General features: G+C 50.0%; 2 protein-coding genes across 2 annotated transcripts; one reads left to right on the top strand and one right to left on the bottom strand.

Annotated features, from left to right (window-relative positions):
* Window positions 1-69: 69 nt before the first annotated feature.
* Window positions 70-8,063, top strand: LOC144174536 (reactive oxygen species modulator 1). The gene is made up of 3 exons (XM_077703290.1): window positions 70-215; window positions 6,542-6,679; window positions 7,735-8,063. Exons 2-3 carry the CDS (start codon window positions 6,549-6,551, stop codon window positions 7,841-7,843), a joined length of 240 nt encoding a protein of 79 aa, XP_077559416.1. The 5' UTR covers window positions 70-215; window positions 6,542-6,548; the 3' UTR covers window positions 7,844-8,063.
* Window positions 8,064-8,900: 837 nt separating this feature from the next.
* LOC144174534 (tribbles homolog 2-like) lies at window positions 8,901-15,271 on the bottom strand. Its single transcript, XM_077703287.1, has 4 exons — window positions 15,063-15,271; window positions 13,835-14,486; window positions 10,336-10,628; window positions 8,901-10,238 (listed from the first exon to the last, which is right to left on the bottom strand). The coding sequence occupies exons 2-4, from the start codon at window positions 14,102-14,104 to the stop codon at window positions 9,779-9,781; spliced, it is 1,023 nt and encodes a 340-aa protein (XP_077559413.1). The 5' UTR covers window positions 14,105-14,486; window positions 15,063-15,271; the 3' UTR covers window positions 8,901-9,778.
* Window positions 15,272-15,853: the final 582 nt, after the last annotated feature.

The raw sequence follows: 15,853 nt of genomic DNA, 5'->3' as shown, positions 1-15,853 counted from the left end.
TTGTTTTCAAATAATCGGTTTTTATTTTGTAAATGAATTGCTCGAACCTTGCTTATCTAATACGCAACCATTTCTCGTACCTTTGACTGACTAAATCACCATCACTGTAGACATCAAGGCATGGCCGCTTGTGTGGTAGCTTTTTGTTGAAAACAGTCTAAGTGCTGAATTATTTCTATAATTTTTGCGTTGGAATAAGGACCCGCATCCGACAGGTATGATTATCCACCGATATCTCAAAACCAGACTCTCTTTCTGTGGTTTTTTACTGCGTACGGAACTATTTAGTCGCCGTGGTTACGCGGTGCTGCATGGGACCCCTTTTCTCACATGGCTGCATTATCTCGCTGGATTTTTCGATCTCGTCATCGGCAGCCGTTGCATGCCCATTGCAGGCCAAAGGGGCATTTGTATGAATTTCACCCGCTTATCTCTTTCCTCAGCCACCTTTGTTTTTTGTCGCAGATTTCTTTAAATACCTGGGTATGTTTCCAACTTACATACTTTCCTCGATAACCACGCCGCTGTGTCCATCGTTGGAATTATGTGCTTCTCCCATCACCATTTGTTAATTTGCGCCATACCTTATCGGTGCACTACTATCACTAAACGTGATTGATGCAGAAAACCTTTCTGCGTGGTCCTTTGGGCTGAATGTCAGTTTCTTTCCGGGCTTCGTAGGGCGTCAAGGTTGTCTGTGCCTCTTGAGTAGGCTCTGGAATCCGCCAGCCGTTAAAACAAAAGAAAAAGCGTAGTCTGAATTGCTTTCTCTACTACCCGAATTAATTAGGCCCATCTTTCTGTTTTAGCATTGTATTACCTACGTCGTGAGGTTGGTTGCGTTACTTTTGATATCACGTTTACCTTTCGCAGTGCCTATTCTGTGGACCAGTCCACAGGATAGTGTTCAGCTTTATTCTGTGGACCAGTCCACAGGATAGTGTTCAGCTTTATTCTGTGGACCAGACCACAGAATAATGTTGAGCTTTATCCTGTGGACCATTTGAGGCGGCGCTTGGCGGTGCTGTTCGGCGCGGTCGTGTCGTGCAACATTTTTTTTTTATACTTATTTCAGTTTCGTAACTGCGCCTTCCAGGGCGGGCGCTCCGGTCGCGTGTTGCGCGGTGTCGGCGGCAGCGTTGACGGTGTGCGCCGGTCCGCTGAGCTCTAAGTTGCGGTGTGTAGTGCATGCGTGTCTGCTCTACAAGTTTCTTCTTTTCGCGTGCGAGAACCTTGCTTCTTCAGCGCGCGGTTGTGCGGCCAACTTAACTTAGCGTTTTCTGCGTGGTTTGTCCACAGGTTTGTGATCTGGTTTACAAAAAACCTAGGCTATGAACCTAGTAACACATATTTTTGATGCCGATTTTGAACGTACTGCAACATTTTTTTAGCAAGCCTGCCCCGAAGTCAACTGAAGCCACGCCAAGCTTGTTGTTCTATAATAAACATTGCGACTACATATTACAAAGTTCGCGTGAGACAAATACGGCACAAACTGAGCGTCCTGTAGCGTTAAAACGGTCGGCATCATGTCATCGGGAGTTGGAGACGTTTCTTTGCCCGCCTAATTTTTGTGAACGTGAACTCGGCCGCATTTCGCCGCATCGTGGTCGTCGTGGTGTGGAACGTAGGGCTCGCCGCTTCGGAAGTCTTTGTTGATTTCGTGTGTTCTGTTATGCTGTGTACTAAATGCCTGACGACGACATTACGCTACCTGCATCGCTTGCTGTGCGTAAAGGGGAATGCTGTTCTGATTAACGGAGTTGAAACCGTCGGGGAGGGAGGGGATAGAGGTATACAGCTTTGCTGTAAAAGTCTCTTGTCTTCGAAGCACGAAGCGTTCTAGCTCGAGGAGGAGAGTCTCTGTGTTTTTCTTTTTTTTACTATGCTTTTTTTTTCTTTATTGCATATAGAACAAACAGGCACGTGAATGACTACGACGCTGGTTTAAAACACATCAGTGTGGGTTTAAAACCCGCTCACCGAACTTCGGTGGTCAAAAACTATCATACACATCGAAAGAAGACAATTCTTCTAAAATTGGTAACCACGTAAGCTCCGGGCACTGCATATTAATTACGCGTTACGAAGCGCTCTAGCGCGAGGCGTAAACGAGTGTCCGGGTGTTGTAGCACCGTGACATGAGAGGACGATTACGACGACGGGAGATGCCAGCCCCAGCCCCTAAGCGGCTCGGCCCCTAAAAAGAAGTAGGTGCCGACAGAAGTAACTGGAGCATGGGAGCTGTGGCCGAACCGCATAGGAGCACCGTGTAGTTGCACCGGCGGTAAACGAAAGGGGCAGAACACGCATGCGCGCCTGCCGACGGTGATAGCATTAAGAATTTTTCGGTTTTTCTTCATTAGGCTGCTTGGTTTTATTAAAAGCTTTTTAGCAAGAGATTTCCTCCTCGTTCATTTTGTAAAAGACATAAGCATGTGCCCCATGCACAATGCATGTGCTCAGCCATCTCACAAGCGTCCGCTGCTTAAGTGGGCTGGGAAATTATATGTACTGTTCCTGTAAATAAAGATTCCTATTATTATTATCCGCTCGTACAGCCGGCTGTGAGGATCGGGGCGCCAAGACAGCACATGAAAGAAAACAGCGTGTTTACGGAGTCACGAAACGTTTTCGTCCGCGGTCGTACAACCGAATGCACTGAAGAGGCAAAGTTCTCGCACAAGGGTAAAGACAAACGCACGCGAAAAGAAGAAACTTGTAGAGCAGACACGCAACTACACACCGCAACTTAGAGCTCAGCGGACCGGCGCACGCCGTCAACGCAGCCGCCTAAAGTCCCTCCAACTCGCGACCAGAGCGCCCACCCGGGAAGGCACAGTCGGCGCAGTTACGAAACAGAAATAAGTATCTAAAAAAAAAAAAAATGTTGCACGACACGACCGCGCCGAACAGCACCGCCTCAAATGGTCCACAGGATAAAGCTGAACATTATTCTGTGGTCTGGTCCACAGAATAAAGCTGAACACTATCCTGTGGACTGGTCCACAGAATAAAGCTGAACGCTATCCTGTGGACTGGTCCACAGAATAGGCACTGCGTTTACCTTTCAGCCTACTACTAACCTTTGAAGCAATTTTTCTAGAATAAACTCAGCGGGTTAACTTAGCCAGATTAGTCAGCGAATCTGTTTCCTTATACCCGTACCACACAAACGGTTCAGTTACCATTAAGGCATTCATCATTCAACTGTTCTGTCGTCGTTCGCCATTGAAGCATCTAAAGACGCTCGGCTCAATAGTAATCGAAATTGCTTACCGTACAGGTTTCTTAATACCCGTCTTCCTTAATATGGCTTCAATACAACTCGCCAATTACTTTGCAGAGGTCGTGCCCCCTGTGTAGTGTCCTTCCCTGTAGGAAACTTTATACTTCCCTAGCGAAGGATTATAGTGTCCTTACAGTTCTTGTGTGTTCTATAAACACCTTTATTCTCTAGCTTAATATCGCACAAACTGTACCAAAACTAAGGAATGTCCTGCAATCGTTAAATTTCATGACAGGCGGGCAAGGTTCCCAAGAAACCTTCCGTTGCTGCATTGTCACAGTTGGCTATGAGCATTTGGATAAAACATGAGTATGCATCGATGTGTGCAAGAAAGGACGAGTCTTTTTTTCCCAGGTCGCGCGGTACTCTACATGCGACTAATGTGCCACAGACACTGTAAAGTGGCTAACTTAAAGGAGCCATGAAGAGAAAATGCAAGTTGGTTTTATTCGAAAGATTTCGTGTTTTATAGTGCCCCCAGCGCTTGTACGGATACAAACGGTGCTTTATTCACTGAGAAATTAAACAATTTAGGTTAAAATTTTCATTTTCCCGCTCAATCGTGCGTTTTCGTGGTCCCAAGTGACATCACTGAAACCTACCGCTCTGCAGCCTAGAGTACCTTCATTCACGCATCCGCCGTACAGGGTAGAGACACGTATACGCTCGCGCCGCCATTTTTGGTTGCTCGCTCGCCGCCGAAGGAAGTCATTGTGTCAAAACCGCGCTAAAATTATCGCCGCAACGCGGTTTACTGAAGAAGTTTGAATCATATTGTCTGTTTCGCGTTGCTAGGTCTCGTGGGAAACGAAAAGAATAACGCGCTGAGCCCGTTGGCCCAATTGCGGCGGCACGGGACCGTTCGAAGGTTGTCTCCACCCTGTACAGCGGTGTTGGTTTGTTCCCGCGTTTCTTTACGTTCCGTAGCCTAGATGGCGCCACCATACCGTGGCAAGCGTTTGGTTTGTTTTTGCCCGCATTTAAACCTGGCTTGTTTTTGTTCTGGGAGAAAATATTCGTTCCCTGAAACAGTGCTCGCTCGACAAATAGGGTCACGTAAGACACCGTTGCTTGCGTCAATCGGCCAGTGTCGTCTGAGACAACCCCAAGCCCCGTAGTGCTGTGCAGCGAAACCAGGCATGCTGTGCGCAGTACGAACAGCAGAACGCATCAGTACTTCTATGTTTACATGTGCTTTCGTAACTTCCACGGTTTGTCCCATCATTCTTATTGCTTTGTAAAGATTGTGCCCTAAATTTAAGCGCAAATCGCTCGTTCGTCTAGTTCGTAAGTTCTACCTAATTTGCGTCTGCTTCTGCCAGCCTCCGCCAATCGCAGAGCTTAGCCCATGTGACGACATAGGTTCTGTTGCGGGAAATGAGCTGGTGGGTCGCATGACCATTCCCGTTTTTCCTAATTATGTAGCTTATTTGAGCGAAGTTTACGTTAAAAGTGGTGTCAGTATGATTCTAACGAGACAATCTTTTGAATGAACCAAACTTGTGTTTTCTCTTCATGGCTCCTTTAAGGCCCGTTTTCACCAAAGTGATGCAATGTATGTCGGTCAAGTCGCTCTTGTTGCAGCGACAAAAAATTTTGAAGACCAATCGCTCTAGTCGTTGCAATAAGGGCGACTAGAGCGACAGAAATCTTCTCACTCTATTTGCAAGTGTAATTGGGCCTTTAGGCTGGTGTTTTACCTGATGGTGTGAATACAGGGTTTGCTCCACAAGTGTGGTTTTGTTTCTACGTGATTGCCATGGTGGCTCACTGGTTAAGGTGTTGTGCTGCTGAGCCCATCGACGTGTGTTCCATCTTGGTTGCGGCAGCCATCTTTCCGATAGAGGTGAAAAATGGAAACGCCTGTGTGTAGAGATTTCGGCGCATGTTTAAAATCGCCACTGGTCTAAATTAATCCGTAGCACTTCACAACGGAACGCTCCATGGCACAAGTATACCTCCAGCACATTAAATCCCCCAAGATTGAAGTAAAACTTCTTTTTGTACACATGGTGTTCTTCAAAAGTAACACGTTTGTAAACTTGCATAATTAATACTGTTCAAGGAGCTGTAAAAGCAATTTTATTTTTTCATATCATGTCTTCTTTTAAAATATTTTTGGTAATCTGTTCTACAATTCCGCATGCATACCCTCAGTTCTGCCCAAAATATAAGACAGTGATATCAGATTAGAGATCTATCGAATGACCCTGTATTAAGAATACATTCCACCTGTGCAGTGGTTGGACGAAGCATACGGAATGAAAAGGTGACACCCTTGCTTTTTTCTGTTGCCCATGGGCGTTGGCAGGGGGGTGCAGAAGGGGGCAATTGCCCTCCCCAAAGCCACGCCAGCACAATTTCCCCTTCCCCCACCCTCTCCCCCCCACAATGCAACGGCTTTGCCCCCCTAAAGATGAAACGACGTTCATGCCTGGTATAACTTAATTACTTTGGCATTGCACCCACTGCAATCTTTAGCAGTGACCTTTTGCTTTGTATTGCTGTCTCAACTTCGCTGGTGCCCCTAAAATTCACCAGCCAGCCTATCTGTAGGTGGTAGCTAAAAAATTAAAGCCGTTCCACTCAATGTGAAAGCTGTCAGAAGTGCAGAGCAATGATCTGCCGTAATGGGCTGTGGCGCCGTTATCCGCTCACTCTTACCACCCATCACGCTCTTTGACGCCCTGTCTCATTCCTCTCCTGATGAATTCAACGGAGGTTTGTCCAATGCAATTCAAATTACCCACCATCGCAGTGCTCGCGCGCACCCTGCCCGAAACTGCGCCAGCGGGAGTTTTGTTCTTTCTGTGCTTGCTTTTCCTCCTGCATGTGCCGGCATTGCACTGCCACTTTTTTTTGCTTACTATCGTAAAAGCCAACCCAACGAGCTTTCCTAACTGAATGAACGCGGGCGCTGCCAGTTAGTGACGTATATTTTGCCTGAAATGTACCTGCAGTTTTCTTTGCCCTAAACAGCGGGGAGATGTATATTTTGCCTGAAATGTACCTGCAGTTTTCTTTGCGCTAAACAGCGGGGAGATGTATGCAAGCGTCAGCGATTCATGAGTTTCAAACGCTTATGACTATATAAGCCACTTGGCTTTCGAGGCCTCTGGCTTACGCTGCAATGGCAGCCGCTACGACGGAACACCGTATGGCTCTACTTGGGTCCAGCGAACGAGCTTAGGACGACAACGCGAGTCCCTAAAGTGCCCTGCACTTAAAACAAGTTTGCCCTCTGCTGTGCAGAAACACCATGCCTGTACCTGTGCCAGGTGGCTACCAGCGAGGCCCTAGCTGTTGGGACCGGGTCAAGGTGGGATTCACGATTGGCTTCTGTGTAGGCATGGCTTCGGGAGCCCTCTTTGGAGGCTTTTCTGCTCTCAGGTGAGCTGCCACATCTCTCTCAAGGGTTATGTAAGGGTTATGTATGTCATCAAATTAATGCCCGACATGCTATCGCAAGTTTGTACAACATTTAGATCTAAGGCTGAAGGGTCGCTTGCGTAGAAAATACCGACGGAATTTCGCAATTACTAATTCTGACCTATTACTGATTATGCTCCCAAATTAAGCAAAGTGGTTCACTAACGTAATTTGAGGAAAACGTAAAGTTTGCATGGTGCGCAATATCGGGCAGCGTCTGCCCTGTCTGGGATACATGTTACGTATATAATATCTGTGTACATGTATAATGCATTTCACACTGCTATTGCTTCGTTAACCTCATCCTATATGATCTGCCGAGGTTTCATGCCGAGTGCTTCACACAGCAGCACAGTGGCTGGGCCAATGTCACAAGTTCACACTTTTTTATTGTTCAAAAAGGAGATGGAGGGTACATGTGTATGTGGAATTACACGAACACAAAATGCCATGCTTGGGTTTTGCTAATGCAGTTTATAGTGCTCGCCAGTATATGTGGTGTGCTTTGCAGTGGCTTTGTCTGAACTTTGGATTCAACTTTTAACTTCAGTAGGTGTGTACCAGTGAAGGAGGCAAAAAAAAAAAAAGTGAAGAAAGGGGACACTGCGTTTGCGACTTGTAGCGCACCTGGTGCTGTGGAGATCCAAGCTCTAGTTCTGGCCGTGGCATATTCTGCAGCTGCCGCATTGAGCTAACCTTTGTTTTAAAACTGTGCTCCACCTTGCTAAAGGCCAGTGCAGTGGCGTAGAAACAGAGGCAGTGTTCGACTGCAATTCTACTACAAAATTTCCTCCGTGAATCTTCGGAGAGCTCAGCAATGATGCACAGCAAAGTTCTGAGGCAACAAGCCCTTCAAAAGTAGGAAGTCGGGCAATTTACGCAGGCTATATTAATTAAACAAGTTTTTCCAATCTCTCAGGTGCTGCTATAGCCAGTGATGTAATTTTCAAAACACAGGTTTTAGCACACTTTAAACGCTGTTTTTTTTTTTTTTTTTAATTGTTCATTCATTTCAGGTATGGCCTGAGGGGACGAGAACTGATCCAGAGTGTCGGCAAAGTGATGCTCCAGGGTGGTGGCACGTTTGGAACCTTCATGTCTATAGGGACAGCAATAAGATGCTGAGAGAACAATATGCATAGCTGGAGAGACTGCGCGTCGTTCATCTATCATGCGATGTGCAACCAACTCCGTTGCTGACGACACCTGTTTTTTTTTTTTTTTTTTTGCAACTACATCACAGGACCGCTCAGCTGCTCGTAGTGTGCGTTGAACCCACGTCCTCCCAATTCTGAGAACTGTCTGCAGTTATTGATGCTATAATAAACTGTGTTGCAGAAACGTGGCACTTGCATTTTCATTGCAGCCCACGTTAGTACAGTCAAAAGGCTGGGTGCTGTGTTCTTCTGCTTTCTTTCTACAATTGTGAAATTTAGACTGAAGCAATAGTGAGCCATTACTGCTTGCAAAACATTGGAGTGAATAGGAAACACTGGACTTGAAAAAAATCGCCCGATGATTACTTTTCTTTGTAAACTTTGAGCCCTGCTGTTGAAACTAATTTACTGCGGTATTTTTATTGGGATGTGCAGCTTCAAATCAGCCTGGAAGCAAATGCAATCTCCACGAAAATCAAAATAAGCATGTCAACTGAGCCCTTTTCCTGAAATGCTTTACTGGACGGGCAAGTTCCTGCTCATCCTAGGCAGCAGATTGCATGTGGCTCACACACCAACATAGCAATAATGCTTCCTTTGTGGTGTGCACAAATTACGTTCACTATTTTGTGATCACAAAACTAGAGCCAACTACTTTATCTCATCTTTTCATGGTCTGTACACGTAAAATGCGCTCAATTGCACCTTAACAACTGATTGAATGTCTGCACAGCAGACATCAGTGAAACAAGTGAAGAACAAGGGCTTTGAATGCACTTTTGTTTTGAGAAAGAATCAATTGAGAAGGCCTGAAACATGGCCTACACATTCTGTACTCCATCCTTGTAGACATTAGAGCACTGGAGTCGCACTGTGCTTTTTATTTAATATGAGAGGTTAAAAGAGAAGCCAGACGCATTTTCTAAACACTAATTAATGCTTTGCAGTGAAATCGTGCGATACATTAAAATACAGCACTGTATGTGCTTAGCCTAGCGCAAAATGAGCAGACGCACACACACAGCTTTTGTGACAGAGGGGGTACCCAGTTTATTTACATACACAATGGAATTCCCAGCTACTACACTTCACTCAAGCCAGAATGGACCACTTGCAACATTGCATCCACTGAGACAGCCCTACTGCTCCTTCCTCCGATGCCTGTTCCACGAAAAGTACTCAATTGTGGGAGTGCCTGTCCCGACCCCCTTTCCGAGTTTGCTTAAATAAATTTTGCCGTCACAGACAAGACAGAGACGAAGAAGAAGAGGGACCACAGAAAAAACACAACAGTCATTTTGCACATTCAACAGCGTTGATCGTAGGCGAAGGAGAACAGGGTCCTTGGTGCGTTCTGCCCCGATGATACACCACACACAAGATTGCACTGTGCCACGATTCAGGTTTCTTGGAGGCTCTTCTTTATCTTCGAGTCGGCGCGCAAAGGCAGCATTTGCGTCGGAATGGATATACACATACATAACTGTGGATGAAAGCCAGAGCTCCCTCTCACCAAATGAGACAATGGATGGGACAGTGGGAAGGTTGTTTCCTGTACAGTAGAAGACTCCGGCGGGAAAGCTGCTGCCACCGGGCAGAAGCGGCAGCAGCGGGAGACCTGGCTGTGGTGAACCTCTGTCCTCAACGCAGCTTAGTTGGCTCTTTGGAAGCGCTGAGGATGAAGAGTCGACGTTCGAGCTGCCAGCCGCAGATCGAAGGGGGGCAGTTCCCGGAGGGGGGAGCACAGCGGCAAATGCGGCGCGCACACTGGTCGTGGCGGCGCTTGTGTGTGGGAATGGTTCACGGGGGTCGACGCCGGCGCGCAGCGGTTGCCGCCCCCGCTCGCCCCCTCCAGGAGAGCACGGCAGTGAGATCCCCAGCCATCGACTAGGTGGCGCCGGCATCAGTCGAGCAGCACACGCTCGGGCACAGTTTGGTCCGCGTCCATTCTCATAAGGCACCCTTCGCGGTGCAGGCCGCTGCTGGGCAGTGTGAACCACGGATGGGAGAGCAGCTCCTGGGCGGAGAGGCGTTCCGAGGGGTCGCGCCGCAAGAGGGACCGCACGAGGCAGCGCGCCCGCGGACTCAGCGTCTCGGGCACGGAGAAGTGTCCCCGGCGGATCTTGGCAAACAGCACGCTCGGGTCACTGTCGTGGAACGGGTAGCGCCCGACCAGCAGAGTGTAGAGCATCACGCCGAGGCTCCAGCAGTCGGCCGCCCGGCCACTGTAGCGGCCACTTGTCGAGCTGCTCAGAATCTCGGGGCTGACATAGGCCGGGCAGCCGTGCTTGTCGCTCAGCAGGTCGTCCTCGAAGTCCTCCAGCACTACGGCATCCTCCAGGGTCTCCAGCTTCAGCCGTGTTCTGCGGACACAAAGAAGAAGAGGCGAGCCATTACTACGACATTGAAGGGTGCCCGCACTCGGCGTCCTCTTTCAAGCGGCGAAAGAGTACCACTCACCGCTCTGGGTCCTCGAAGACAAACTTGCGGAGCTTGAGGTCGCGCAGCACCACGCCTGCGCTGTGGCAGGCGTGCACGGCCGCGGCCACCTGGCGGAAGAGGCTGAGGGCCTCGGACTCGCGCAGGCGCCGCTTGGAGCGCACGTACGAGTGCAGGTCGCCGTAGGAGCGCTTGAAGAAGACGTAGCTCTGGGACTCCCCCAGCAGCACCTCTTCCACCTGGTTGACGTGCTCCTGGCCATCCAGCCGCAAGTGCCCCGCCAGGGCCTGCTGCCACCGGTCAAGGGGGATCACCTGGACGACAAGAGGCGGCACAGGTCAGTTGGGGCAGTCTTTCCGGCCGGGACAAGGGGTGGTGATCACAGAGAGAAAAAGATACTTTCACAAAAGTTCCTTTTGGGGGGATGGGACGAAGGGGGGGGGGGGACAGAAATGAATAGAACCCAATCTCCATTTACAGATAAGGTGACACTGTGGGCCCTCTGCCTGAAGATGCATGTTAGTGCCACTTGTGCAATGTTATTTTTATCCCATCCTTTCTTTCCCCTTGAATTAACCCCCTGCCTCCATTTAAAAGATGTCTTGCAATAGAGCAAGCATTTTATCCACCCTACCATGCTGGCATGGCCTACTATGAAAACCCTGTGCAAACAGTACTTTGAACAGGTGTTCAGAGAATCTTTTTAAATTAAAAACGGAACAGCTCCACACCCACTGGCAATCAAAGAGCACTTCCAGGTGCCGCAGCATTTACAGACATGGTGCTCTGAACAAGGCAAAGATGAAAGCAATCCTCGTTGCCTCTCGTAGCACGTTAAAGATCAAAGCCAGCTGAAGAAGCATGTGCAGGGAATTTTGTGAATTATGTAATGTGAAAGTGCACTCTTTTGGACTACCAGATATGTCCATGTAAAGCACAATCAAAATATGCTGTCTCCAGGAGACCAAGTGCATAGATAAGAAAGTGGTTGAACTACTAACAAGGTCAAGCGGAATGTTTTTGTCCCTGAATGCTACTGTATTTATTATTCCAGAACCTTCCCGTCTACTCTGTTCTCGTGTCCGCGCCTCTGTACTGATTTTTAAGTTTTTTTTTTCAAACAGTGAAAATGCAGTCTATGCTGCACACAACGCAGGAATAAAGCACGAAAGCTTCCACAACATCCGGGTGTTCTATTCGCTTGCAAAAACACTGCAGCGGCTACAGCAAGAAGAGCCAATGCCTTTTAAAAACAAGCAACTAATGTCATTCAAGGAAATAAAAAAAGACTTGTTCATGCAAGCAATACTTAGCAGCATGCATTGGAAAAGAAATACAACGCCGCGGCATAAATTCCATGACGTCAACCGAGTTCCGAGAAACACCCCACCGCGTCGACGCCCGGAGACTGCGCGCATACCTTTAGTTAAGGAGCGCGCTTTATTATACGTTCGACTAATGTCTCTAGACATCGACAGTGTGCGCTAGCTAGTAGGAGGCCGCCAAGCTAGTTTCGTCATTTGTTCTTCAGAGCGGCCGCGGCTACTGAGTGGACATCCGGCATCGCCTGCTGTTGATCGGACGGACGGGCGTCCCGTTGACCCAAGGTCGCCAGCGTGGCCCTGCACAGCCCCCCCCTCCCCGGGCGAAGGTTATCGTGGCCATTGCGACAAACAGCGGCTTCCGATGCTCGAGCGACCAGGGACCCCGGCAGACGCTCGCCGCGGCGGCAGATTGCGCGCAGTCGGCAATCCTGCTGTGCTCGCACTCCTGCTGCCGCCGAAGGGTAGCAGCAACGATAGCGGCGATAGGTGCAGGCGATTGCATCACTCTCGGCAACTGGCGAGCAGCAGCAGCGGCAAGCGATAGTCGCTGGAGGGGAGCTGCCGCGTTTCCGTACGGACACGTGTCCATCCCAACCGCAATGCTCCCCACTCGGGAGACCCGCAGCGCGTTCTCCCTTATCCCTTTTTTCTTCTCGCCAAAGTCCACCCACCCACTCAACCAGCGGAAAGGTCTAGCTACAAAGCCGCGCCTTCTTTGTCGCGTGCAAAAGCGCGTTGCACCTCCCGGAGTGCTCAATGTAAGTACGTCAGGAAACGAGGCACCCTCGAATGCAATACATAGCGGTTTCCACACCACAGGCTGGTGGCATGCAAGAGGCGGGAAATCCGCCGAGTTGGCCGAATCGCGCGCGCGCGCGCGCACCACCGATCCGGTTTTGCAATGTCGCGAAGTGGCACGACAACCGACTGAGCAGCAATGCATAAGCGACGCATTACGGCCGAACGCGACCGGTAGCAGCCGCGCAGGCTCCGTTAAAACGGGACTGTTTCGCCTCATTTCTCGTTATTTTCGGTTGGGTCCGGTTTGCGAGCGCTTTCAAAAGCTGCGAGGAACCGCTCGGAGAGCAGCGCCTCCCCCCCTCCCGTACAGCTGCATCCGGGATTTAAATGAACACCGATCAGATGTGGCGTAACGGGTTCCGCCGACTCAGTTCCGGCCAGCGACGGGGCCTCGGGAGCGAGCGTTCTTTGCTCCCAGCCGCCACATTCCATGGCCATAAAAGCGAGAGACGCCCGGTAGCGAGCAACACACACGCAGCGATGAAAGAGGCCTGCTTTGAGTCACGCCAAATTGCGGCAAGACAGGATGCAACGAGTAAACACGGCGCACAATCGGGCATCGCTGAATGCAGCAGCCCCTCCGCCGGCCGACAGAAAAAGCGGCAGCTTCCTCTCCCGATATAGTCCGGACCGGGGCCGAAAACCGGCGCCCACGTCAGAAACGGGCCGCAACAGCGGTTCGCATTTAGCCGCTTTTGCGGGCTCTGGAATCGGGCCAGGACCCTCAGGCTCTAGCCCTCCCTCGATTTATCCGGGCGCAAAAGGGACCCGCCGTGGCGGCAACAACTGCTCGCGAAATGAATCAGAGCGATGAGCAACCGTCCCAAAACGACTCCACAGCAGCGCGTCGTTCCCATCAGCGCCGACACCGTCGCGAAGCTCCCCTGAAATAGCCGGCCGGGTCGACAACCTGTTGCTCCTCAAAGGGGTTGCCGCCGCCGCCGCAGCCATAGCGGCCGACCCGTCAATTCTTTTTTTCTTGGCCGACGAACGAGAAAAAAAAGCAAGGCAAGGCGGAAGTGCCGCTCGCTGTCTCGGCTACCCACCCGGCCCCCGCCGCCTGGACAATGGGCGCCGTGCGGCTCTCTCGAGACGCTTTTGTCCGGGGCGGAAGCAGACCTAATTGTCCGCGGCAGGCAAACGACGGCTAATGCAACATACACATTTCACACGTAAGCGGCGGCGGGGACAGCCCTTGTGACGTGGATTTTAGATTACATCGTGTAAAATGGGGCTGTGCGAGCAGTTTGATCAACAGGAAAAACTGCCACAGCTCTCATAGCGGGAAAGGCATCAAAAAAAAAAAAAAAGAGAAAAAAAAACTCGCAGAGGAAGCAAAGCAGCTTTTCGCCGGTGAGGAAGGGGGAAAGTGCGTGACGCAAAGCGAAGCTCACCTTGCAGGAAAATTCCTCCCGCGTCTGCACGTTGATGCTTCTGTACATGGCACTGCCTTCGAGTTGGTCCAAAAGAATGTACCGGCCGCCAACGAGGCTGGCGGAAAACGGCTCCCGGTTGCAGGGGAACACGGGCGGCGTGGCAGGCTGAAGGTTCGGGCTGAGGCTGCCGGCGCTGCCCAAGCACGCGCCATCGGGAGCCTTGTCGAAGCTCTGCGGCCTCTTCTCCTGCGCCACTTGGATATCCACGGAAAGGCGCGCCACACTCATGTCGACCACACTCCCGGATCGCCGCCGCTCACACAAAAACCTCGCACACGGCCTCAACAGGCTGCCGATGAGTTGTTCCCAACGCTGCTGGTTGCGTACTGCCTTGCTGCCGCCCTCCCTTGCGTCTTGTTTCAGTGCGTCGTAACAAACATCGTTTCGGTTGCGAAAAATCGGCAGTTTCGAGATGCGTTGCGCCGCGCGAAGACCGCCAGCTGCTGCTGCTGCCCGGGTGTCGGCGTCGGCGAAGGGCGAGTTGCGTCCCAATGCGGCAACAGCCGGGCCCACGTCGCGAACAATGACTCCTTGAACTAGTTTTGCGAGGTGGGACTGGTGGTCGCGTCGGTTGTCGAGTTTAGCCGTCTGCGGGTTGACTTGTTCCAAACTGCGAAACGAGAAAGAAGAAAAGGCAATCAATAACGGCAAATTTGCGCGGGCGAGTACACCTAAACAAGGGAACCAACAAAAAGGCCCGCCAGCTTGAGGAAAGACACGCGTGGCAGGACACTCCGTTTACATCGCCGCACACGTGTCAGCACACACAAAGACCCAATCCGCGTGCACGCGGAAAAAAACGGTAACGCACCCGTGAATTGGGCGGCGTACAGCGCAGAAAACATCGAGCAGTGGCTGTGAAACAACCGCCAAGCGAGGCCTTGTGCCGCGTACAAGAGCTTGTTTTCAAGGATGGGAGAAAGACCCCGACACAACGAAGCAACGCTTGGGCGCTATCTGTTTCGATCAATAACGCAATGTTTTCCCGGAGGCGCATGGTCAAAATATGGTTGGTCAAGCTTTCAAGAAACTTACACGTAAACAAGTGAACTTCGGTGTTACGATCTGATCATTTGAAACTCATTACACCGCAAAATTATGGGCAGCTCGGAGCCGGTGAAGGGGACAAAAACCGCAGCAACTGCGACGATTCACGAGCGCCGGGGAGGAAGACTGAAATACGCACCTTGATTTGCGTTGTTTCCTGGCGGGGTGGCAGCATAAGATGGCTTGTGAGTAATTCCAAGATGCAGTTCCCTTCGTGAAGCGCCGAGATGAACAGACGGCTGCGGCCAAAATACCGGCCTACCCCACTCAGAAACAGCTACAAACTATGGGAAGGCAACTTACGCACCGCCATTGTGCAACGCGAAGGCAGCCGCGGAGGGACACAAAAGAGGAGTGGTCAGAACGGTTTCCACCCCGGAAGCAGCGATGACGTCAATTAAAGTTAGCAGCTTTTAACGCCTGCAATTTCGTAAAATTACTTAATAATAATTGCTTATTACTTAAGTTTAGACATTCGTTTAAAACGTTTACTTTATTGCCATAAGGCAGCCAAATTCTAGTCGAACTACTTTATGTGGCGCGTGACGCGTCTGACGAATAGTGACGCACGTTTGATGTTACGAAATTTGGAAATCTCGAGCCATTGCTCGAACGCTGACGCAACTGTTCCGCGGGAGTTGCCGCGCAATTTTTTTTTCTTGCTTGCAATTTCCGAGAAATTGTTGACTACTTACGCGGGTGGTAAACCATGGTCGTTACACAAGCGGCGCATTTGTTTTAAGCGAAAAATTTTCTCTTGTTATGACGAAAAGACGATGTAAACAAAGCGATCACCCGCTTAATGTAACAGGTGTTGCTACTAATTTGGGTGTTCCATTATATAATTTTTTATGGAAAATACTCACCATGAAAATACTTGATTTGCGCCTTTACTAGCAGCTTAACTAGAATGATAAAAAAACTGGCAAC

This window comes from Haemaphysalis longicornis, unplaced genomic scaffold (assembly GCF_048455015.1).
Source record: "Haemaphysalis longicornis isolate Haplotype H1 unplaced genomic scaffold, Haemaphysalis longicornis Haplotype H1 scaffold_3, whole genome shotgun sequence".
Classification (NCBI taxonomy): domain Eukaryota; kingdom Metazoa; phylum Arthropoda; class Arachnida; order Ixodida; family Ixodidae; genus Haemaphysalis; species Haemaphysalis longicornis.
Note: the sequence above shows the minus strand (reverse complement) of the source record. Positions and strands in the feature narration are given on the sequence as shown.